This window comes from Schistocerca gregaria, chromosome 5, assembly GCF_023897955.1.
Source record: "Schistocerca gregaria isolate iqSchGreg1 chromosome 5, iqSchGreg1.2, whole genome shotgun sequence".
NCBI classification, from domain to species: domain Eukaryota; kingdom Metazoa; phylum Arthropoda; class Insecta; order Orthoptera; family Acrididae; genus Schistocerca; species Schistocerca gregaria.
The window spans coordinates 149,367,799-149,392,899 of record NC_064924.1 but is presented as its reverse complement, the minus strand read 5'-3'; the positions used below and the strand labels follow the sequence as shown (position 1 = coordinate 149,392,899).

The 25,101-nt window shown below is 42.4% G+C and overlaps 1 protein-coding gene and 1 non-coding gene across 2 annotated transcripts in view; both read left to right on the top strand.

Moving 5' to 3' along the window:
- The window catches only part of LOC126272360 (monocarboxylate transporter 1-like), a 212,555-nt gene extending 198,729 nt beyond the window's left edge, over positions 1–13,826 (top strand). The window contains exons 7-8 of the mRNA XM_049975171.1: positions 3,356–3,547; positions 11,800–13,826. Of these exons, the coding sequence (XP_049831128.1) occupies positions 3,356–3,547; positions 11,800–11,924 (317 nt within the window). The 3' untranslated portion in view covers positions 11,925–13,826. The remainder of the gene's footprint in view (positions 1–3,355; positions 3,548–11,799) is intronic.
- Trnat-ugu (transfer RNA threonine (anticodon UGU)) lies at positions 2,907–2,981 on the top strand. The gene has a single exon. It is a non-coding gene; the product is annotated as a tRNA-Thr (tRNA).
- Positions 13,827–25,101: the final 11,275 nt, after the last annotated feature.

Genomic DNA, 25,101 nt, shown 5'->3' with positions numbered 1-25,101 from the left:
ATGTACGTTTTCGTTCCGAGAATGGCATTGCCGACAATGGTTGACACCTTAAGGTCATAATTTGTAAAAAGTGACATGTCTAATTACATAGTATGAAGTCTTTTGTCAAACAATGCACTCTAACAACATGTAATTGTCAAACTTCATAGTCAAATAAAATCTCTAAAGGAAGTCACTGTTTCTGCCGCACGCTGTGTAGCGACACGGAATGATTAAGTGCGATACGTTTAGGTGCGATCTTCTTTAAACGCCAAGAACCGACAGTCGGCACTGCTTATAGCGACTTCTCTTTTAACGACGTACAGGTTATACAGGCAAAATCTAACGGTGCCCTTTAAAACCCATTTAAAGGCTGCATTTAAAAATAGCTTAGTACGGCATCGCTTATTGCGACTTATCACATTAAACGACGTATTTTTCATTACATTTTCGAAGAAATATATCAGCTGAAACGTCCAACGTTCATTTTATTTGTGACTTATTTTAGAATTACTAACATCAATGTAACACTTATTCTCCAACTCTTCTTTTTGCAGACTGATAGTTTCAAATCAGGCGTTAAAACGAATGCATCGTCAAATGCAAAATGCGTACGTACATTTTCAATGTAAAAGGCAAACAAAGGCAACTCATTACCTTAAGTCCGACAGTATACTGTAGCATGCCTTATTGTCTAGCATTTTAAAGTAGCTGCTTACAAAATAAAACTACACTGTCTTTGCTGTGATTGTACAAGATTAGAAAATTAAAAACCCTAATATCTTATTTTATCAAGGTTAAAAGTCGAATAATAGCATATTAGTTACTGACGTTTTGTGGTTATGTTTGTTACATATTTTCCGTGTGTTGGATACAGTTCATCACATTTGTACAACATTTTGAAGAGAAACGTAGGAGTAAGGGTAGGCCTTCCTGTAATTTTTGTATCGAGTTCTGTCTTTCCATTTTGCTGCTGACGATTAATTTTTGTATTACAGTAACGGCAACGGAGCTGTGTCATTCACGAGTATGATACTATGCAGTACTTACAACAACTTTTAAACATACTTAACACTTCATTTCATCCATTATCCAAGACCATTTTCGACATTATTGAAAATTTTTCAGTGCTAGTATTTCTTTCTTCGCTTATTAAGGGGTTATACATTTCGCTGGCATTATATTGCTGTACGTAGTGCATAGACATAAGAAAAATTCCTCTTCAGTTCCTCTTCACAAATACTGTATTGTAAATAACGTAGGTGTACTGTATTTGTGACACTTTTTGAAGTTTTAACTCTGTGGGAGCAAAACATTTACTAATATGAAAATTGTATCAAGAAACAAAGCAACAACAATTTTGTGTGACTATCAAAAATGGTTCAAATGGCTATAAGCACTATGGGACTTAACAGTTGAGGTCATAAGTCCCATAAACTTAGAACTAGTTAAATCTAACTTACCTAAGGATATCAGACACTTCCATGCCTGAAGCAAGATTCGAACTTACGACCGTAGCAGCCCGCATGGTTCCGGACTGAAGTGCCTAGAACCGCTCGGCCATCGCGGCCGGCTGTGTGACTGTCGTCTCTAAGAACTGTAAACCGACGGTGCCTTCGATGTTGCTGTAACCGTTTTCGGCTGCATGTTTATGTTGACGCTGCTTTCAATCATAGGTTATATGAGTACGTGAGCCAGTGTTGTCTTTAGAAAGTGGTTACGGCAAAAGTCAGGATTTTCTACATTCTGGCAGACTAGACAGAAAACAAAAGGCCACGACAATTTACTACCTAAAATAAAAATATGGCATTTCAGCCTTTGATCGCTATTTTTTATTTCCAATGACCGGTTTTAGGTTAGCTGCCCATCTTCAGATCTGTTAGACATAGTTAAAAATATAATTAACAAGAGAGATACATTTACTGATAGAAATATCTTAGTTTACAAAAAGAAGAAATTTAGGAATGTATTAAATGCCAACATACCATATATCGCAGTTACAGAGTAACTTCTCAGTACATACATATGGGTTCACTGTCATAACTAAAGTAATTTTTAAGCTGTTAAAAGCTTATATCGCAGTTTTGGAGAAACCTGACTAGAAACTGTAAAACGTGCCCTCTACGTATAAGAATTGTGCATATGTTATGTTTTCACCGTACATGTTAATGGTGAATACATTTTTTAATGAAACAATTTTTTTGTTGTTTGAAAGGGGCGTAAACCGAAATAATACATCAGGTTTCCCCAAAACTGCGATATAAGCTTTTAACAGATTAAAATTTAGTTATGACAGTGAACCCACAGTTCTGTACTGACAAGTTACTCTGCAACTGCGCTATATGGTATGGTGGCATTTAATACATTCCAAAATTTCTTCTTTTTGTAAACTAAGATATTTCTCTCAGTAAATGTATCTCTCTTGTTAATTATATTTTTTAATATACGAAGACAGTAACTTGTTCTCAAAAGAACAGTTAATGTTGATGACCGTGCAGCTTTTCCCTGGAATAAATAATAACTAACTGAAAACCTCAGCTGTCGACAGGTGTTGTTGATATACCTTGATGTGGACAGCTGAAAATGTGTACCCCGACCGGATATCGAACCCGGGATCTCCTGCTTACATGGCAGACGCTCTACCCAGGAAAAAGCTACACGGTCATCAACAGTATCTGTTCTTTTGAGAACAAGTTACTGTCTTCGTATATATAGTTAAAGGCTACCCAGCCATTGACCTTCGTCTGTGCGAATGCGGACAGATTGCCCAAACTCTTACGGGAATCGGCAAAGCGTGCGCGAGTAATGAGTGAGTGGGCAAATGTCTATAAGATACAATACATATGTAGAATTGTGGACAGTTGCGAATGTGGGTCTCACGGGAGGCGTGCAAGGGATAAGTTCCTGCAGTCGCGTTATTCATTTGTGTGCTCGGTGGCTCAGATGGATAGAGCGTCTGCCATGTAAGCAGGAGGATCCGGGTTCGAGTCCCGGTCGGCGCACACATTTTCAGCTGTCCACATCAGAGTATGTCAACAACACCTATCGGCAGCTGAGGTTTTCAGTTAGACGTCATTTATATATATTTTTACTTTGTCTAACAGATGTGAAGATGGGCAGCTAACCTGAAACAGGTCATTGGAAATAAGAAATAAAAAATAGCGATCAAAGACTGAAATGTCATGTTTTTATTTAAAGAACGATCGCGGAAATCCCATTAAGACAGTCATGTCTAGTTTTGATAAGATTACTACCTTTTGTACGACGTACTGTTGTGGTAGAAATTACTGGTTGTGACGAATTTTAATCTGAGTAGTGTAAGAGCTTACGCGATACGTGGTCTACACCTCGTCTCACGGTCTGTGACGTGTTGCAGCTATCGCCATGACGAGCAACCTGGTGGCGCTGTGCGTCATCTGCGCTCTGTGCGGCTTCTCGCGCGGCTCCGTCGTGGTCAACATCAACCTGTGCGTCTCGGAGGCCTGCGTCGACGAGAAGGTACCCGCCGCCGTCGGCCTCAACATGGTCTTCAAGGGCATCTCCATACTCACCTTCGGCCCTCTGCTCGGTAAGGGAGTTCCTCCTATGGTCAGACGCCCCCCCCCCCACCCACTCCCCCACACTGGGTAGGACCTCCTGTTCTTCTTGTTACACAGATCTTCACGCAATACCGGCTTCCCGCATTCTCTGTATTCTACCATTCTTTTCTTTATTACATGTTTTGCATCTTCACCATTATCAGCCCTCTGGCATCTCTCCCTCTCTCTTATTTTTTCCATTCTCCATCTCTCCTAAAACATCTGTAAAGGACTGCCTTCTTACGCAGTGTCCTAACATGTTTACGAGAGTGAGTCAAATGAAAACCTTAAATATGTAATAACAAATCGAAATTTCGCGGCGTTATCCTGTAAGTTGGTAAGCGTGCTTGAAACCGCATGCAGAATGGCCTGCAGGTGGCAGCATAGTGCAGATGCACACACACCGTCGCAGTATCAGTATAAAGATGGCCGCCGCACTTGCGACTTGCACCAGCGAAGAACAGCGTTCTGTTATTCGGTTTTTGCACAGTGATGGTGTGGAACCTATTGAAGTTCATCGGCGAATGAAGGTTCAGTACGGTGATACACGTTCGTCACAGCAGCAAGTCTACGAATGGAATAGGAAGTTCACAAATGGTGCGACTTCAGTGGAAGATGCTCCTCGTCCAGGTCAGTGAAGGAAAACCGGCGAGTGACACTGAATGACATTGCAGCATGTTTACAGCGTAGTCATGGGTCAGCACACCACATTGTGCATGATGTGCTCCAGTTTCACAAAGTGTCTGCAAGATGGGTGCCACGGCAGCTGACTGCTGAAATGAGAGAACGACGTGTTCATTCTTGTGAAGAACTTCTTCGGCGCTTTGAACGAGAAGGTGATGGCTTCCTTGCAAGAATCGTTACTGGAGACGAAATCTGGCTTCACTTCCACCCACCAACCGAGCGAGCAAGGAATGGCACTATTCCTCATCACCAAAACCAAAGAAGTTTCGAACAGAACCATCAGCAGTGGAGGTTATGCTAACTCTGTTTTGGGCCGAAGAAGGCGTCATTTTGGAGCATTACATGACTAGAGGGACCACTGTCACTAGTGCATCACGCACATGTCCTAAAAAATCATCTGCGGCCTGCAAGAAAATCAAAGCGATGTGGATTGCTGTCAGCAGGTGTCCTTTTGCAACATGACAATGCAAGGCCCTACACTGCCCGTACAACAGTTGCAACTACCACAGACCTGCATTTTGAGTGTCTTTCTCATCCACCATACTCACCAGACCTTGCCCTAAGTGATTTTCATTGTTTGGACCACTCAAAGACGCAATGGGAGGAAAGGAGTTCCGTTCCGATGAAGAGGTGCGCCACGCGATGCATGAGTTGTTGCACGGACAACCAAAAGAATTTACTTATAGAGGAATTTATGCACTTTGTAAGCGCTGGAGGACTTGCAGTAAGCGCGGGAGAGATTATGTTGAAAAGTGATACAGCTTTTTACCACTTCTGAACAATAAATTATATTTTAAAAAATATGTAAGGTTTCCATTTGACGCACCCTCGTATATTCTCTATAAAATGTAGTGCAATGCTTGTCATCCTTTACCAATTCTCCTTAATACTTCTTCATTCTTAACTCTTTCCGCTCGGTTTATCTTTTCCATCTCGTTCCAAACCCACATCTCAGAGACTTCCAGTCTATTATCAACCTCCTACCGTATACAGATTTGTGCGCCGTAAAAGAACCACAGTCCACACGAAGCATTTAAACAGTCTTCCTCTCAATTGTCTGTTGAGTTTTCCACTTATAGCATCTTCTTCCCTCCCGCGCCCTGGTTCCCGGGTTCCATTCCCGGCGGGGTCAGGGATTTTCTCTGCCTCGTAATGGCTGGGTGTTGTGTGATGTCCTTAGGTTAGATAGGTTAAAGTAGATCTAAGTTCTAGGGCACTGATGACCATAGATGTTAAGTCCCATAGTGGTCAGAGCCATTTGAACCATTTTTTGAACATCTTCTTCCTGTTGGATGTTGCGTAACTACTACAGCTCTAGTTTTTAATCCGTGGAGCCATGTCTTTCCTGCTTTACACTGAGGTGGCAGAAGCCATGCGGCACCACCGATCATCGCGTCCTCCCTCCTTTCGTCCAGTATAGTGCATCAGCTGGACCTGTCATCGGCTTAACAAGTCGGTAGAAGTCCCCTGCACAAATATTGAGCCATGATCCTTCTATGGGGTGGTCCATCTGAAGTTTCGGATGAGATTATCTCGAAAACCATACATCGGGTAAAAATAGTGGCTAAGACAAGTTCGTAAGCTCAAAGGGGGCCATCAAATGATACTACACGTGACCCACATTTTTTACGAAATGTATCATACCTGCCACAGTTTTTGAGGGAGAGAGGCTGAATGGTATTAAAAACTCGTTGCGAAACTCTTCACAATTGCATTACTTAGTTAAAAAAATATCGTTTATGATAGACAGCCCACAACCCGAAACGATATGGAGCAACGCATTGGAAGAGCGTGTGCAGCCATACCACGCGATGTGCTGCTCAAAACTGTGGGCAACTTGCGCAGACGATTGACTTTATGCATTGAAGCAAATGGGGATAATTTTGAACAATTTCTTCGTGGCTAATTTCAATAATTTAGCACCCCAAATTGTGAGGGGCAAGGGGTTCTCACTAATAAAGCACCCCAACATCTGAGAGGCAAGGGTACTGTCACTAATAAAGAACCTCAACATGTAAGAGGCAAGGAGACACACTAATGAAGCACACTATGGGAACATCATTCTACTACGTCCATGTCGTTGTTCCTGCTAACGCTTAAAGTGGGATACTACACATTTTGTACAAAAGTAGCTTAATTCTGCGTAACGAAAGAATTGGTGCATATTTTTTATCAATTTGACGCGTCTTTGTGAGATAATTCTAAATAAATCAGAGTTCTTCCCCAATTTTACTTTTTTTCTCGATTTCATCGCCATCTGTCAATGGTTTAAAAAGTGTTTCAGACAAAACTTGATTACTTTTTTATGGAGAATACGAATCTGCAATTCTAAATGGGTGTTTCCATTCAAGCCAAGGGGGTGGGGGCTGGAGGTCTCATGTAGTATTATTTGATGTCCCCCTTCGAGCTTACGAGCCTGTCTTAGCCACTATTTTTACCAGATGTATACTTTTCTACATAATCTCATCCGAAACTTCAGATGGATCGCCCTGTGTAACAGACGATAGGTGGAAAGCCGGTCACAGTCTGGAACCGCGCGATCGCTACAGTCGCAGGTTCCAGTCCTGCCTCGGGCATGGACGTGTGTGATGTCCTTAGGTTAGTTAGGTTTAAGTAGTTCTAAGGTTTAGGGGACTGATGACCTCAGAAGTCCCACAGCGCTCAGAGCCATTTGAACCATTTTTGATAGTTGTAAGGTGGTGCCACTGAAGGATGTTGTGCACGAATTGACCTCCTAATTATGCCCCATGGGATTAATCGTTCGCTCGAATTTTCCAAAACGTTCTTCAAACCAGTCACGAACAGTTGTGTACCGGTAACATGGCGCGTTGTCATCCATAAAAATTCCAGCCTTGTTTGGGAACATGAAATCCATGACTGGCTATAAATGGTCTCCAGTAGCCGAACGTAACCATTTCCATTCAATGACCGGTTCAGTTGGACCAGAGAATCCAGTACATTCATGTAAACACAGCCCTCACGATTATTGAGGCACCACCGGTTTACACATTGCCTTATTGACAATTTGGGTCCATGGCTTCCTGAAGTCTGCGCCACTCTCGAACTCTACCATCAGCTCTTACCAACTGAGATCGGGGATCATCTGACCACGGGAAGGTTTCGCCATATTTCGCTGCATTGTCCAAACGGATACGTACGTTGTACACCCCACGTGGATTTCTTGCGGTTATTTCACGCAGTATTGCTTGTCTGTTAGCACTGACAATGACAATGATGTAAACGGCCTTGCTCTCGGTCGTTAAGTGGAGGCCGTCGGCATCTGTGTTGCCCGTGGTGAGAGGGAATGCCTGAAATTCGATATTCTCGGCACACTCTTGACACTGTGGATCTCGGAACATTGAATTCACTAGCTGTCTCCGAAATGGAATGTCCCATACGTCTAGCTAAAGCTATCAATCCACATTCAAAGTCTGTTAATTCCCTTCTTGCAGCCGTAATCGCGTCGGATAGCTATTCACATGAATCAACGGAGTACAAATGGCAGCTCCGCCACTGCACGGCCCTTTTATGCTTTGTGTACGTGATATTACCGCCATCTGTACATGTGCAAATCATATTCCATGACTTTTGTCAGCCCCTCACCTCAGCCCAAGAATTGGAAAATTTTTAATTGTCCATTTGTATCATGTCCTGGTATTAAGGTTATCTTCCCATCCTTTATACCAATGGAAATAATTTTGCTTTCCTTCATAACATACTCTTGACTTGTTGCAGTCAGATTTGCTACTATTTAGCTCATTGTGAGTTAGTTTTCGTCCAAAAGTTCCGTGTTGTCATCATATTTTATATTTTCAGTCCCAAAAATACAAACATCCTTGTCATCTTCAAAACAAGGCATCGAGCAACTTTTTCAATCAATGGCAAGCCGAGTAACTTCTTGCATAAGGGAGGGAGATGGACCAACGCTTCATTGACTATCTCAGTTTGTGAAGCTCTTTCTCTTAAATAAGTATCCAGTTTTTCTGAAATTTCAATCATTTGTTTGTCAGTACGTGTATATCACATCTACCGATTTCCATCCGATTTAACGAAGTCTGTCGTGGTGCGTCGTTTCTTCTTTTTTTATTTTATTTTCTTTTTACATAGCGTAGTGTCCTGATTATCAATTTTTCACGGCCATACAACATTCCCGTATTTGGTAAATACCATATTGCAGCCAAATCTATGACGTGTGAGACACAATAAATTCTCCATTTACTCTGATACACATTTATTTCGGTAAGATGAACTAATAAGCAGAAAAACACCCCAGCATCTATTAAACGAAATTTTGATGCCACAATTCTCAAACTTCGATGGGTTACTGCGTCCAAGTTCCTAATGTCCCGACACGGATTTTTTTGTAGAGAATTATTTTTACCGTCCCATACAACATATTCAACGTTGTGGTTGTGGTTTTGAAATACCGTGTGTATGTCACCATTTTTATAAAGGAATGTAGAAACAAATACCATCATATTACTGAAGATATATTGCACATTTTAGTTGACATTTCGTACATCTGACCTTCTTTCATTATGGTCTAGCTCATAGGTCTGTTATTTCTTCTAAGTATTCAGCCGTCTTTTTCTTGGTCTCCCTAAGGATCTCGTTCTTAGGGCTTTAAATTAAGGCTCGTTTTAGTAGTTTTGAATCTGGCATTGTTTGTAGATGTTCTAGCCAGCTTTGTCGAAAACTTGATCTTCTCTTTTATAGCATATACGCCAAGCTCAGCTCTTATGTCTTCGTTTCTTAGTCTATCAATCTCGCACAGCCGTTAACTCCTCTCAGAAATTTCATTTCTTGGATTCTGCTTTGTTGCTTTTTAGTAGCCGTCCTAGTTTCGCTTATGTGAGGATGGCCATTACCTTCTTAAACTAGATTTTTGTGTCTTCCGTCACTTTATTTCTGAGTGTTCCATTGATTGCTCCTCATGTCATTTCATGATTTTGCAGTTAGTTGTCAATGTCGAATTCAGTCTGGCAGCTTATAATACTTCAAAGCTAACAGAATAAGTTGTCCAGTGTGTTTGCTTCCTATTATTCTCTTATTGTTAGCTAATTCATGGAGATTGTTATAATGGCGATACTGACAAAAAAGTAAATTTAAAATACCGCCGTGAGACGTGTTCTCTGGTCTCGTTTGCTAGAGGCATATCTTAGAAAAGCTTAGGTTGAGGTTCAAGATCTGTCTAGTATACAAATTAAATTGACTTTTTGTTGACAGCATAGCACACTCTCTACGTAAGAGACAAAGTTTTATCGTAGGCTCATTAGTGCTGTAGTTGCTGGTAGCTGGCGCCATTTGTTGGGGAATGATAACTTATCTCTTAAAATCTGTATAGATCTTCATACCACAATCCGAATTGAGCAGGATTCCACGCTCTATTCTTTACTCTATTTTCTAGCGAATATGGAATCCATTAAACATGTGAGTGACATTGGGCTTCTTCCTGGTTTTCAACGATCCTCAAGCAGGATCTGTCTAAAACTAAAGCGTCTAAAATACGAGTATGAAGAATGATGGAAGTCACGCTTATGCTCCTAGGTGGCGTAAAAGTATTCTAAATCGTATGTGAAGTATTTAGTGGCATATAATGTGTCTAAACATTTCGACATTTCGGTATTTCAAGGGAAAGGCGTGTTTTCTTTATTGCAATTGTGTGATTTTATTCTTTTTTATACTCCAATGTTAACATCCACTTCTGAAACAGACATGCGAAACATGTTGAAAAAGTATCGTATTAATTCGAATTCGTAGCTGTTTTAGTAGATGCAGTGCTATAAATGTCGACCCTTGTCACGCTTTCATCACCATATTCTTCTGTTGTTCTGGTGTATTCATGACTGTAACGGAAGAAACGCCAGCTTGGCTTGTAATTAAGAAGGCAATAAAATGCTTAAAACAGTATGTTCCGCTTCGCTGCTAAGATAGAAACTTGGTGTTCTAATTGTTAATACACGGTGGCGTAGTTTTCAAAGTTCAAGGGGGGCGTGAAAATGTTTGTTACGTTTCTGGCGGCACCGTGCTACAGGAGCAATTTTATTAATTTCCGTTATAAATGTTTGTTGTCTAGCCATGATTGCGCGGCAAAATGTACGCTGATATCGGCGAAAATAGAAGTAGCGAGCTCTGATAGTCCAGGAGAGTGGCGTTTGTTTAATATTACTCGGAGCCCCAGTATTTATTTTTTAGTGCTGCATAATATTTTTCTACCGAGAAAATTAGTTGCGAAACCCTCAGGCGCAGCAACAAATGGTTTGTGTTCCCTGTGGAGTGGACCTGCTGCGACCACCTGCTGGTAAAAAGAGTAATAGTCGATTTCAGCAGATAAAGCAGTGAGAAACGCTGTAAGTGTATCATTTTTATCTGGTCTCTTGTGTCTATTACGCACACCGGAAGAACGCCCCTCCCCCTCCCAGAGGACATGACGCTCATGTGATAACGGCCTAATAATCGGATTAATATTGCAATTAAGAGACTGGCCGTCTATGACACGCTAGAGAAGACCAATTTTGTGTATGGTGGGCGTGATCTCGAAAGATGAATTAATGAGAGAATGATTTAGAGAGTTTTACACTAGCTAAAGACTGACTACACCGCCGTCGGGAGGGTTCCTGGCATACAACTCACGTAGGCACAGCTATCTACAGTGGCAGCTTGAACTAACAACTACCGTAAACAACTGGTGTGATTCGACAACAACTTTTGAGCACGCAGTGTTAAATAAGGGACGTGCGGCCTTAGTACGTCAACATTGTTGCGTCACGAAACTCAGTGGAGCAACATCTCTAAATCTGTTGTTCAAGGTGTTCTCCTCAGTGTTCTGCAGAAGAGAAACGTGTGTGCAATGTTTGCTCTGCACACCTTCGCTACCAGATAAAAACAACGATGCATGAAAGCCTGTCGCGACTTGAGTAAAACGCAAAACGGGGTCAGTTCTTTTGTGGAAAGAATCGGCGTGGGAGACAAGTCTTGGTGTCATCAATACGAACCTACAACAAAACGACAAAATACAGGAATTCACATGACGGCTCAACTCTTTGACGACATAACCGCCGTTCGAGACAATCTGACTTGCGACTTAAAGAAGGACTTATCCAGAGTTTCACATGGTTGTATGAACACTCTGTGCGGTGTAACCTAGTGAGAAGAGACTGTAGAGAACATTTGGAACTTCAAAACCACCGTCTTAACTTTCCTCTATTTTTTAAATGGTTCAAATGGCTCTAAGCGCTATGGGACTCAACATCTGAGGTCATCAGTCCCCTAAACTTAGAACCACTTAAAACTAACTTACTTAAGAACATCATACTTATCCATGACCGAGGCAGGATTCGAACCTGCGACCGTAGCAGCCGCGTGGTTCCGGACTGAAGCGCCTAGAACCGCTCGACCTCTCTATTTTTTAATCCAGTCTCGAAACATTTTGCACTGATAGGATGGTGAAGTTCGCAAAGTCCTTTGATGTTGCACCAAACACCGTTCTGGGCTACGATGTTGACTATCCTAGGTGGCACGTAGTCGGTGGTACTTAACGCCTTTTTCATGTCCACAGGTTACGTCCGAGACGAGACGGAGAACTACCCGCTGTGCATGCACATCCTGTCGCTGCTGATCCTGGTGACCATGATGTGCTGGCTTGCCGAACTGGTTGTCCTCCGCTTCCGCCGCAAGAGATGATCGCGTCTTGTTGAGGACCACGAAGCCTTTAGTTGAGACGGTGCTCCAATCTACTGAAAATGACGGCGGAACCTCGCCGGGGGCACACGAAGACTTGGATCGGCCTGTGGACTGTGTGATCCGCCGTCATGTAGACTCTTTAGTGACGCGAACTTGCCTATAGTCAAGCGAGAAAACGGTATTGACTGCCTTGTCTCCGCCCAGTAAAAGCCGAGCAAGGTGTAGTACTTAACATACTGCCATTACATGGAATCTATGGACGAATGGCCCAGTAATAAATGTTGAATAATGAAAAGTATAAGCAGACCTTAAGAAACACCACTGCTTTGCACCAAGTTCTATGACGTGACTGTAATGTGGATGCAACGTGCAGTTGTGGAAAGCCAGCTAAATTAGTTGAGAGCGTACTACATACATGGGTTCTGTGAGATTATACTTCAGGTACAGCTGCTGAAATTCCTGAGAAAATTTTTAGAAAACAATTCATTGTATTGAAATTGATAATTATGGAGTAGCAGGAGCTTTGATCCACAAGAGTGACGGATGTATTTGTTCTGCGAAGAGACAGCAATGTAAATCCATTATAAATGTTTTCGAAAGGCAGTTTATGAGATAATGTCAAACTAATTTTAGCTGTTCAATACAGAGGTCTCCCTTCTGTCTAAATAATCCTACTCACCTTATGTTCAGTAGAGCACATTTATGTCGTTGAACTGTTTGTAACTGAAGTGTCTTCTATTGTAATTTATATAACAGGTTAGAGATTTAGAATTTAGAAGCGGAATCTTTTCCTCATTGGCAACATACAGGAAGGACAAGAATTTATGCTACGAGTTTGTGTTAATAATGACTGTAAAGATTCTTGTCACGTGTTGTGGATTCCTGAGACACAATATCGTAGTTAAATTAAATGAAGTGCCTTTTTCAAGTGATGTAAGTGTTGTAAAATTGACTGGTTCACTTGTGAGAAGTTCCAACGGATCACAGCAAGTTTCCAGAAACATTTTGACTAAACTCGGTTGATGCACGTATCTCTAAGCTCTACATCAAAACAGTATTTGTATTAATTGTTATCAAAGCGGCTTCAATTGGAATTTTATTTATTTTCTCCTGTGAAACAAATGTTTGTGTTTGAAGATTAAATTCATTCAGCTCTTTGGCCAGCATTGACATTTATTGGGCATACACAATAAGTGAAGAATGTTTGGGTTTCAGAAGTAGTGTTACAGCTAATTTAATGCTGTAACTGCATTTGCCATTTTCAAAAGAATACATTAATTTTCTGTTTCAAAGAATACCATATTGCTTCAATGTGGCCCAGCTTGTAGGGAGCAAAGCTTCAGTATGTGGTTAAATGGAATCATGTACTGTAAATAAGTTCACTTTTTATTGATTCATTTCCAAACAAATTTTACGTTAATAGGCATTTGTGTATTATCGATGCTCTTATTGAGTATTTATTGTCTCTGAGATGATTGTTGTGGTTTCTTGTTATATATAAATCACTTCAGGGTACCAATAATTTATATTCTGTGAGACAGTATTATTGTAATTTGTCTATAACAATTTATTCATTTTTAAAATTTACAACTGTGAATGAAACACACACATGTGCACTGCTGGTTGGACAGAGATAAGATTAAGTAACGCTTGATAAAATCAGTCTGTAGCCAAATGTTTCATGATGCAAACAATAACATAAATGTATTATGTTACTTTGCAAGAATTTTGTAAAAATACCGTCGATTACACTGAAATATAACTATCCACCTATTTAAATAAAGTGCAAAAGTATGCACTCTGGACAGTGTTTCAGCATAGTGTGCAGCCTTCTGGATGCACACACAAAGTTTTCTCAGTCCACATAAGATAGAGTAAGCAAATAAATCGATTATTTTAATATTGGCTGTCTTTTACATTTATATCTTTAAAAAATCCTAATTCTTAAATCTGTCTGTGCTGCAGAATATTACTGCCTCAAGTAGCTTTCTCTATGGCTGGAAACCACCGATGTCTTATCAGCATCAATTAAAAGAACTAAAATAAATATGCCTACATCTGCTGATTTGATGCCTGTAACAGATCTATTATTAATAAAGAGAATAATTAACAGTAACAGTAACTACTTGAAACTTTTACTTTCTGTAAAACGTTTGACACAGGCACTGTCTCAGGTCGTAAATATTCTACAAAATAGCATGTAATTTTAAAATAACACACCTGTTCAATAAATATTGTACCAGTATTGCATCAAAACTATTTGGCTCATACTTTGGCCCGCGATCACTTTACAGGTGCTAATGGAGAGTTTGCGTCCTAGTTTCCATATCTTATCCTGTTCCTGGTATGATTAACCACGAGAATAATGAGAGATTCTTTTTTTTAATTATTATCCTGGGGGCCAAGGAACAATTTGAGTGAAGGGTACATACGAAAGAGTCGATTTTTTACATATATCTGAAGTTGAATGCTATAACTAGATTAATCATAGTATAAACATAAATAATCTTTAAGCGAGTTTGCAAATATTTTTCTACAATTGGTCGTTGACTATATGCACTTCATATTATAGAATGAAGCAGTTCATTCAAACCCTACCGTCATTTAATCATAAATGAGCATGGTGCATTTATCTAACAACCTTTGTTAAAACGATTTCATTATATTGGTAATTGTTCTTCACTTTCTTAAAGACAGAGCAACTAAAGTAGCTTTTTCATCGAGTTCTGTTGATATTGATCTCTTATTTGTTGATCTATTATGAAAAGGTTGTGAATAAAATGTGTAAACTGCTGTACTCTTTAATCACTGAATGTTTTAGATTTTTATCCCTAATAGCTCGCTTCAAAATGATACTTTTATGGCAAAAAGCATGTTTGTGGTTCAAAGAAAGCGTTTTTTCAATCACTTGACAACTCTTCATCTATGCTTTCTTTAGGAGTTTTCGCCCTTTGCCCCACCTACCTCCACAAATTCTTTAGTTTCCATTCAGTGTTCTCCTTCCTCTCATTGTCAACTTTCTGGATATAACAATCAATAAACCAAACTATCACAAATGTTTGAAATTTACCAAAAACCTACAGCAATGACCAATATCATTCCCTAATCCCTGACCCACCCACACTCACAAAAGCGAACAGCACTTCAACACATGCTCCATAGGCTTAACGCACTGCCACTCATCAAAGAAAACTACCAAAAGGAATGGGACATAATAATGCAGATTACACAAAACAGTGCTTACAATAGTAACATAATCACAAAGCTAACAACAAAATTAAAAGTAAAATAAAAGCAGAAAGCACCAGACCACAGGCAACAACACAACAGAACCAAACACATACACGTAGTACTGTAACAACTACACAGAATAATCAGAAAAAGATGAAAGAAAACACAACATGGTACACAGTGACATACAAAAACCAATGCTCACATAAAATCAGCAACATTTTCAAAAGACAGGGAGTAAATACAGCGTACACAACAGACAATTCTATAAAAATGCACATCAAAACTGATAAAAAAACAGAGACATATATCAGAAAGCAGGTATACATCAAATATAGTGTAACACTTGTGAAGACACATACAAAGGACAAACAGGTAGAACATTTGATGTTGGATACAAAGAACACATTAGAGGCTGGACGTATGGGACAACCCACTCCACATCTGCAGAACACCTAAGAGAAAATAACTACAATCCAACTACTAGAGAAGTAGACTCTAAAATAATTAGAATCAACAATAAAAAAAACATCCCACCCCTGCAAGAAAATTACCACATACTGAAAACCAAAGCAGAAAGGAAAACCCAGTTGAATGATCAAGTACATAAGCCAAACAATATATTGTTTTGACTAACAGATAAAATAATGGAATAGCACTCCTAAAGAGGAGTAATACAATAATAATAATAATCCACCCAATATAATAATAATACCACCCAACACCTTTTCACCCACCTATCCATGAACCCCTCCACAAACATTGAAACCAAAAGTCAGATCGGCTGTCACCAAAGCTGCCAAACACTAATGGAAGTTGAACATACACCTCGTTAGGTTGGCAATATGTAGATGAACAAACAAAAGAGAAGAAAACACATAATGAAGTTCCAATATTTACATTGTTAAAAGCACAGTGATAGAACAGATAGTTGTATCTAATGGCAAAAGAATGACAGAGCACCACAAAAAAGAAGGAGAAACATGGTGAACAGTGTGAAGAAGCACAGAATACAAAACTGTGGTCATGTTTTGGAAATAAACTGGTAGTACGACCTCCATACTAGATGAGACTAAACGCATATCACAGCAAACTGTAAATAATTATTTGTCTTCAGAAAAGAACGAGACGTGAACTGTTTGATTATCTAAAAATAACAAAACTGCATCGTTATATATCCCACTGAAGATACCTTAGAGCAAGAAAAAGGCGAAACGCGTCTGGGGAAAAAAAAGAAAAAAAACATTAAGTTGCAGCAAGAAAAGGTGGTTTTATTTACAAAAGAAGCCTACTTATAATCTACATTCACGGTTTTTACTTTCACATTACTACAACTATATAACGTATCGTAAGGGGTGTAGGTGAAGACGAGACCAGCAATTTGATTTATGACACTTGTGGACTATCAAGCCGGAGCACAATCTCAAACTGGCGTACAGAAGGAGCCTATGCTACACCGCATGGGTGGCGCCAGAGGTTTTTAATATCTCGTCCTCTTAAGCCACAGACATTCGTTGACATAGTTAAGTTTCCCTGCAGTGATAATCAAAGAAAAAAAGAGTTCTGAAGACGTTATGCAAAAACCAATTAGCGTTTCCAATTCGATCCAAACTTCACATGTACAAGCATAGTAGTCCGTGATTTGGATAAACAAGACCGCTGCAATTGTTTGAACACCTTATTGGAGAACACGATCGCTTTCACAAACAAATCTGCATCTTCAGGTGCTTCACTGTATAGAAAGTGACAAAAGAACTTATCAGAAATTTAGCCATCCCCAGAAAAGGGCCAATAAAAGCGTTGAAGTCTATCTCTACCTACAGTCGAAGATTGAAGGTTCTGTTAAACCCGATAAAGCCATTCCCTACATTTATATCCAGGTATTCAAAACGTATTCAAGAACGTGCGAGCGTCTATGATAAAATGTATTGGGGACTAAGGCCATCCACAACCTTAAAAAAAAGTAATAACGTCAACTAAGAACATAACAGCTATTAAAATAATTTATAATAAAAATAGTTAAAATACTTAACAAATACACCACGTTTGTATCATTAAAAGAAAAACAATTGTCAATAATGTCACACTTTAGCTCCATTGTAGACAGCCTGAAAAATGAAGCGTTGTTGTTGCCACCGCCAGCTAACCGCTATCTGCTGTGTCGCAAACATTAAGTAACCAGATGCCTCGATTGAAATATTGGGAGCTGGCTGCACATTTTAAATTACAAAACCCTAATAATCAGAAATAATATACTCCACTTATCAGCCCCAGAAAATACCCTCAACTCCCATAAAGATTTACGTCACAGAAACGTTCTATCCAATTTTGATTATTTAAGCGAATAATGTTTTCTGCCCTACCATTGTTTTTCTATTAATAACGCGTTTTTCATTTGCGTACAAAATTTTGTTATTTGGAAGGGCACTGCATTGGCTAGTGCTTGCATATAGGATCCTGGGTCGTAATTAGTTGCAACAGTAATTCTGACTTACGTGACTCATAAAGAGTTTGCTAATTTAAAATGTGTAGCCAACCCCCAATATGTCAGTCAAGATATCTGGTTACTTAATGTTTGCTACACTGCATATGCGCGGGTTTCCGCGTAGGCCTCGCTACAGTTAGCGGTTAGATGACGCCTCCCCAGGCTGTCTACAATGGATGTAGAGTGTGACACACTTGACAACTGTTTCTCTTTTAATGTTTCAGACGCGGTGTATTTGCTACCTACTTTATTTTTATTATAAATTATTTTAATAACTACTACGTTCTTACTTTGACGTTTTTGTTGGGGTCTTTTTTTAGGTTGGGGCTGGCCTTAGCCACCAATAAATTTTTTTAAATCATAGACGCTCGCACATTCATGAGTCATAACTTTTAAATACCTAGATGTAAATGTTGAGATTGGCCTTATCAGGCTTAAATTGACCTTTTAATCTTTGGTTGTGAGTAAACATAGACCTTATCGCTTTTATTTTTTTGTTTCTTGGCATGGCTAAATTTCTGATATGCCTTTCTAATAGCGAAGCGCCTGAAGATACAAATTTAATTTGTGAAACCTGTCATCTTCACCAGTAAAGTGTTCTACAGTTCCAGCGATCTTGTTTATGCAAATCATGGAATATTTGGGCTGTGGTTGCCCTACATATAAAGCAGTAAGCCCAGTAGTCTCACAGTAAGATAACTAGAGAAACAAAACGCTTTAGTTGTTAATTCTGCGTTGTTGCAATTGACAGAATTCTGAGGTAAAACTTAGTTTATAAATGCACAACTAAGCCGATGGCGTAAGAGGGAGAGAAGATATTCCACAACGTTTCGCGGCGGTCATGTGCTGAGGCTTTTAAGTGACAGGAGCTGTGTTCTCGCTTGATGGTCCACAAGCGTCTTTAATCAAACTGTTCGTCTGAGCTTAACCTACACGATTGTGGGATGTTCTAAACAGTTATCATTTACACCCTGCATACGTCGATTATATTCGTCCATTGTGAGTACACATTTCACAAACTTTGTACTCTCAATCTTACTCTCTGTATTTGCAAACATATCATTTTGCCTCTGTTGTAATCCAACCACCGCGCTCACTAAACGAGCCTTCTACGTCGGCGAATTATTATGAATAATGGTTTCTGCCAGCTGACTGCTGTTAATTCAAATGGCTCTAAGCACTATGGGACTTAACAGCTGAAGTCATCAGTCCCCTAGACTTAGAACTACTTAAACCTAACCAACCTAAAGACATCACACACGTCCATGCCCAAGGCAGGAATCGAACCTGCGACCTTCCGGACTGAAGCGCCTAGAACCGCTCGGCCACAGCGGTCGGCTCCAATTGCTGTTATAGAACGAGCTATAATAGCTGCATTTCTACTCGCTGTATGGCGTGTGCTCACACGGTGTGTGTAACAGTGGATACGGTTATACCATGACAAGTATTTGGTTTCAGACCGCTGGGACCTATACTTCAGAATGACACAACGTGACGTTGCGGAGTTGTCTTTAACATTCCATCGCACATATGGTTTGAGTTTTAAGGCTCGATCTTTTTTAACTCCAACTTATTTTATTAGATGAATGTTTGCTTTCAGAGTGCTTGGCAACGACCAACCATCGAAACTGTATTCACATAGAATATTGTTAACAGCCCTATGCGGTATGGAACGGCGTAATGTTTGCCACGGAACCTCAGCGCCCTTCACACACACGTGAAACAACCGCTGCAACAGCTACACAACAGCCACAGACAACACCTGAAACACAACAAGCATCGGTACCAACACCTATGCCCCCAAACAACACGACCCCACTCCCGGAAATCACGTGCTGCGAAGAAGCGCACCATATACAGGAAAACACATCCACACAAGAACCCCCCGAACTCCAAGCCCAGAGGAGGAATAGACGCACACGCAAACACAGGGCGGGGAACACGAAATCACCACAACAGGCCACGTAGCTACTACAGATCAGCAACACACAGGAAAAGACACTGAGACTGTAACTCACATTACCATCCCCCTCACCACAGAAGGAACACAGGCGCCTCAACCTCTGTCACAAAACACAAATGCCACTCCTAACAACACACCAGTACCCGCACAAGCGGCCGCTAACTCCACAGCAGCACCGCAGGCTGCCACGCCCAACACCAACACATCACCGGGGGGAATACTGGAAACGCTATTCCCTCGACACACAACCGCTCAAATCCTTACCAAAGTGCTGGCGGCCGTCACTACACTCATCACCCAGCTCATGAGCGCCGAACCCGGGCAATACTGGGCTGACATACACACTGCCATTACTACACTCATTCACACTCTTACATGAATAATATACCACAACCGGCCCATAACGCAGACCCGCACACATTATCACAGATCCTGTTCTAGAATGCAGACTCGATCCCACAACAAAAGGGCTGAATTTGCCGCGTTCATGGAGCGCAAGGGAATCCTGGTCGCGCTACTGAGCAAGACCAAGCTTAAATCGCACAAACAACTAAACTTTCCTGGCTACTGTGTCTATCGTACCGACCGACCGGGCGATGCCGTGGCAGGTGGAACTGCAATCGTCATACACAAAGACAATGAGCACACAAACATAGAGCTCCCCGAACTGGAAAAAAATCGAGGCTACGGCCGTCAGAGTCAAGTTCAACGGAGCCTACACCACACTGATATCGGTATACAACAGCCCTGTAGGCATTTCAACACGCGATATCAGCACATTACTCAACATTTCACCGCGAGTAATAGTCGCTGGAGATCTGAACGCTAAACACCCAGAATGGAATTCACGCATACGAAATCCCAACGGCAAAAAACTGTACGAACATTCATTAGGCAGAAACTACATTATACTAGCGCCGACTAAGCCGACGCACATTCCCTATCAGAGGGGACACAGGCCAGACGTGATAGACATGGCCCTCATCAAGGGCATTACATAGACACTCAACGTTGCTGTTGGAAACGATCTGCCCTCAAACCACCAACCTGTAATACTATACATCGAGGAAACACTGCAGCACATGGAACAACGCAAGATGTTGGACTACGGCCGGGCGAATTGGACATTGTTCAAGCAAACGCTCGATAGCCACATCCCACCTGTACACGAAATTAATGAAACAGCACAAATTGACGAGGCAGTAGAAGCCCTCACTAACGCCGTCCAGGACGCCATGGCAGGCACCATACCTGATCGCACCTCACAACAACGCAGTGCGGCCCTGCCCCAGGAAATCCTGGGCCTAATCTCAATGAGGAATCGCCGCAGGAGACAATGGCAGCGCACCAGGCGTCCGTACTTCAAACGGGACATTAACAGGCTACATGGCATCATACACGATAAAATACAAACACGTAGAACACAACAGTGGAACCAAAAACTCGAAGGGCTGGACACCACACGACCTGGCGTGTGGCAACTAGCCAGACACTTAAACAGGGAGAAAATATTCACCCCCACGCTTCAAGGGCCTGACGGACCTGCATACTCAGCGGAAGAGAAAGCAGAGCTAATGGCCCAAACACTCGCAGCGTCATTCACACCGAACCTGGTACCATCAGATCCAGTGTTCACACTTGCTACTGACCAAGAGGTTACACGCATTCTAGCCCAACCATCGTGCGACGACATTCGACATGCTAGCACAGCCGAAGTCTCCTGGGCTATAATGCACTCCACTGCTAGGAAAGCCCCTGGTCATGATGGCATTCAAAAGCGTGTCCTCCAGGAGTTCACGGATAAAGCAACTGAGTACCTAACACACATAACGAATGCCATAGTAAAACACCAACACTTCCCCGCCTTTTGGAAGACGGCCAAGGCCCTGATGTTCAGGAAGCCGGGGAAATACCACAGCCTCCCACAAAATTACCGACTCATCAGCCTTCTGAGCTCGCTCAGTAAGATTGTTGAGAAGGTGATTCTCAAACGCATCACTAGGCACTGCATAACAAATGACATCCTGAGACCGGAGCAATTCGGCTTCAGGAATCACCACTCCACAACACGACAACTCCTACGGGTCGTTGAACATATAACATATGGCTTCAACATAAACAAAGCTACAGGGGCAGTGTTCCTGGACATCGAAAAGGCTTTGGACCGTCTATGGCACAACGGCTTCATCCGCAAACTCAGCGACGCGGGATTCCCCGACGGGCTGCTGCGTCTAATACACTCATACCTCACAGATAGGAGTTTCAACACTAACGTGCAGGGAAAACAATCAAAACGACACGGTATACACGCGGGAGTACCCCAGGGAAGCATCCTAGGGCCCCTGCTGTTTAACCTCTACATAAACGATCTCCCAACCACACACAACACACCGATGGCAATCTGCGCTGATCACACAGCCATCCTTGCGCAAGATTGGAAATCATCAAATATTATATCACCCCTACAGACTGCACTAAGAGTGGCTGAGCCTTGGTTGGAGAAATGGCGTGTTAGAGTAAACTTCGACAAGTGCGAAGCCGTTCTGCTCACTAGAAGACCGAAGCAACTGCGCAAACACCGCTACTGCAGACCAATAACTCTACATGCACGCTCAATACGTTTCCGCGAGAAAGTCTAATACTTCGGTGTCGGGCTGGATCGGAAACTACTCTGGGGGGGACCACATACAACACATGACCAACCGAGCAAGGGCGAGGCTCAAACAGCTCTATCCTATGCTCAACAGGCGTAGCACACTGAACAGAAGGGTGTCGAGGTCCTTGTACATGACACTTATCCGACCCCTGATAACGTAGGCAGCCCCTGTCTGGGGATACGCTGCGCCCACACGCCTGCGCCGTCTGCAGCTCATACATAACAAAGCACTCAAAATCATAAGCAATGCTCCATGATACACACGCATCGCGGACCTTCACCTGGAATACCGACTTGAGTCTCTCAAGGAGGTAATCCACAAACTCACTGCAAGACTATACAGAAACTCCAGACATTGGCAGAACCCGTTTATTCTGAATCTTGGGAACTACGACCACAACCATAGATGGAAACATAAAAGACCAAAAGATATACTTGTAAGGACATAACATCTATGGCCAAGCATACGCAAACATAACGGTACAGGCGAGCCCCTGCTAATTAGACGCCATTACTGGAGATCCACCTGAAACACACTGCCGAATAACTGGCACCACACAGGGAAGCTGTACCGTACACTGGATGCAGACAAGCTCCACACATCCCCCACACAGTGAGATGATCTATGGCCGATCTCCCACTACTGTATAACGTCTTGATTGTTCCAGGAATGTAGCAGCAGGAGCAACTGGGACACATCTGCTCTTCAAATCGCTACCCTCACTCGCGTTTCGTCCACTATCTATCACCTGATGGACCGTGTTAATGCGTTGTCGTACCCAGACGCAAGGACCACATCACAGCCCAGCATCCTGTGATCCACTTACTAGACAACTAACAAGTTTATGGAGGTGACAGTAGAACTTCTGGTTTGGTCACCACGTTGGTGCGGGCCCCATCTCTTTTAAAAAAAGCCCTATGCGAAATCACTTCTATTCTTATGTTACTTCCTGGAAGTTCTTTCTTTTCAGAAACGTGATTTCTGAACCTTGGTGTGTGGGTTATTATACTCAGAGTGAAGAAATTACTACCTATGTTCATCCTAAAACACTATATTCACGCGTATTACCTACTTTTGACCTCCTGAGCTATTTACATCTTTGAACGTCACTGTCATGATAAAAGTACACTCCTGGAAATTGAAATAAGAACACCGTGAATTCATTGTCCCAGGAAGGGGAAACTTTATTGACACATTCCTGGGGTCAGATATGTCACATGATCACACTGACAGAACCACAGGCACATAGACACAGGCAACAGAGCATGCACAATGTCGGCACTAGTACAGTGTATATCCACCTTTCGCAGCAATGCAGGCTGCTATTCTCCCATGGAGACGATCGTAGAGATGCTGGATGTAGTCCTGTGGAACGGCTTGCCATGCCATTTCCACCTGGCGCCTCAGTTGGACCAGCGTTCGTGCTGGACGTGCAGACCGCGTGAGACGACGCTTCATCCAGTCCCAAACATGCTCAATGGGGGACAGATCCGGAGATCTTGCTGGCCAGGGTAGTTGACTTACACCTTCTAGAGCACGTTGTGTGGCACGGGATACATGCGGACGTGCATTGTCCTTTAGGAACAGCAAGTTCCCTTGCCGGTCTAGGAATGGTAGAACGATGGGTTCGATGACGGTTTGGATGTACCGTGCACTATTCAGTGTCCACTCGACGATCACCAGAGGTGTACGGCCAGTGTAGGAGATCGCTCCCCACACCATGATGCCGGGTGTTGGCCCTGTGTGCCTCGGTCGTATGCAGTCCTGATTGTGGCGTTCACCTGCACGGCGCCAAACACGCATACGACCATCATTGGCACCAAGGCAGAAGCGACTCTCATCGCTGAAGACAACACGTCTCCATTCGTCCCTCCATTCACGCCTGTCGCGACACCACTGGAGGCGGGCTGCACGATGTTTGGGCGTGAGCGGAAGACGGCCTAACGGTGTGCGGGACCGTAGCCCAGCTTCATGGAGACGGTTGCGAATGGTCCTCGCCGATACCCCAGGAGCAACAGTGTCCCTAATTTGCTGGGAAGTGGCGGCGCGGTCCCCTACGGCAGAGCGTAGGATCCTACGGTCTTGGCGTGCATCCGTGCGTCGCTGCGGTCCGGTCCCAGGTCGACGGGCACGTGCACCTTCCGCCGACCACTGGCGACAACATCGATGTACTGTGGAGACCTCAAGCCCCACGTGTTGAGCAATTCGGCGGTACGTCCACCCGGCCTCCCGCATGCCCACTATACGCCCTCGCTCAAAGTCCGTCAAGTGCACATACGGTTCACGTCCACGCTGTCGCGGCTTGCTACCAGTGTTAAAGAGTGCGATGGAGCTCCGAATGCCACGGCAAACTGGCTGACACTGACGGCGGCGGTGCACAAATGCTGCGCAGCTAGCACCATCCGACGGCCAACACCGCGGTTCCTGGTGTGTCCGCTGTGGCGTGCGTGTGATCATTGCTTGTACAGCCCTCTAGCAGTTTCCGGAGAAAGTATAGTGGGTCTGACACACCGGTGTCAATGTGTTCTTTTTTCCATTTCCAGGAGTGTATTATCTAGCTTTGAATCAGTGGTGATAACACTACTTGAGCAACTCAGTCGTTTATCGGTGTGATGTTTGGTACATTGTTGATAACTACTTACGTAATTTTTTCCACCAAAAATGAGATCTAAGTAAATTATAATAATGTGTGGCTTGAAACTAACTCGAGAATTGTTATATCGGTGTTTTAGGGCCTGTTAGCTTTGTTTTTGATTTTTGAGTCTATGGGTAGACAAAGCTTGCTGTCGTGAAGGTAGTACTGGAAAACAATGTATCCCTGACAGAGCATGAAGTACATCA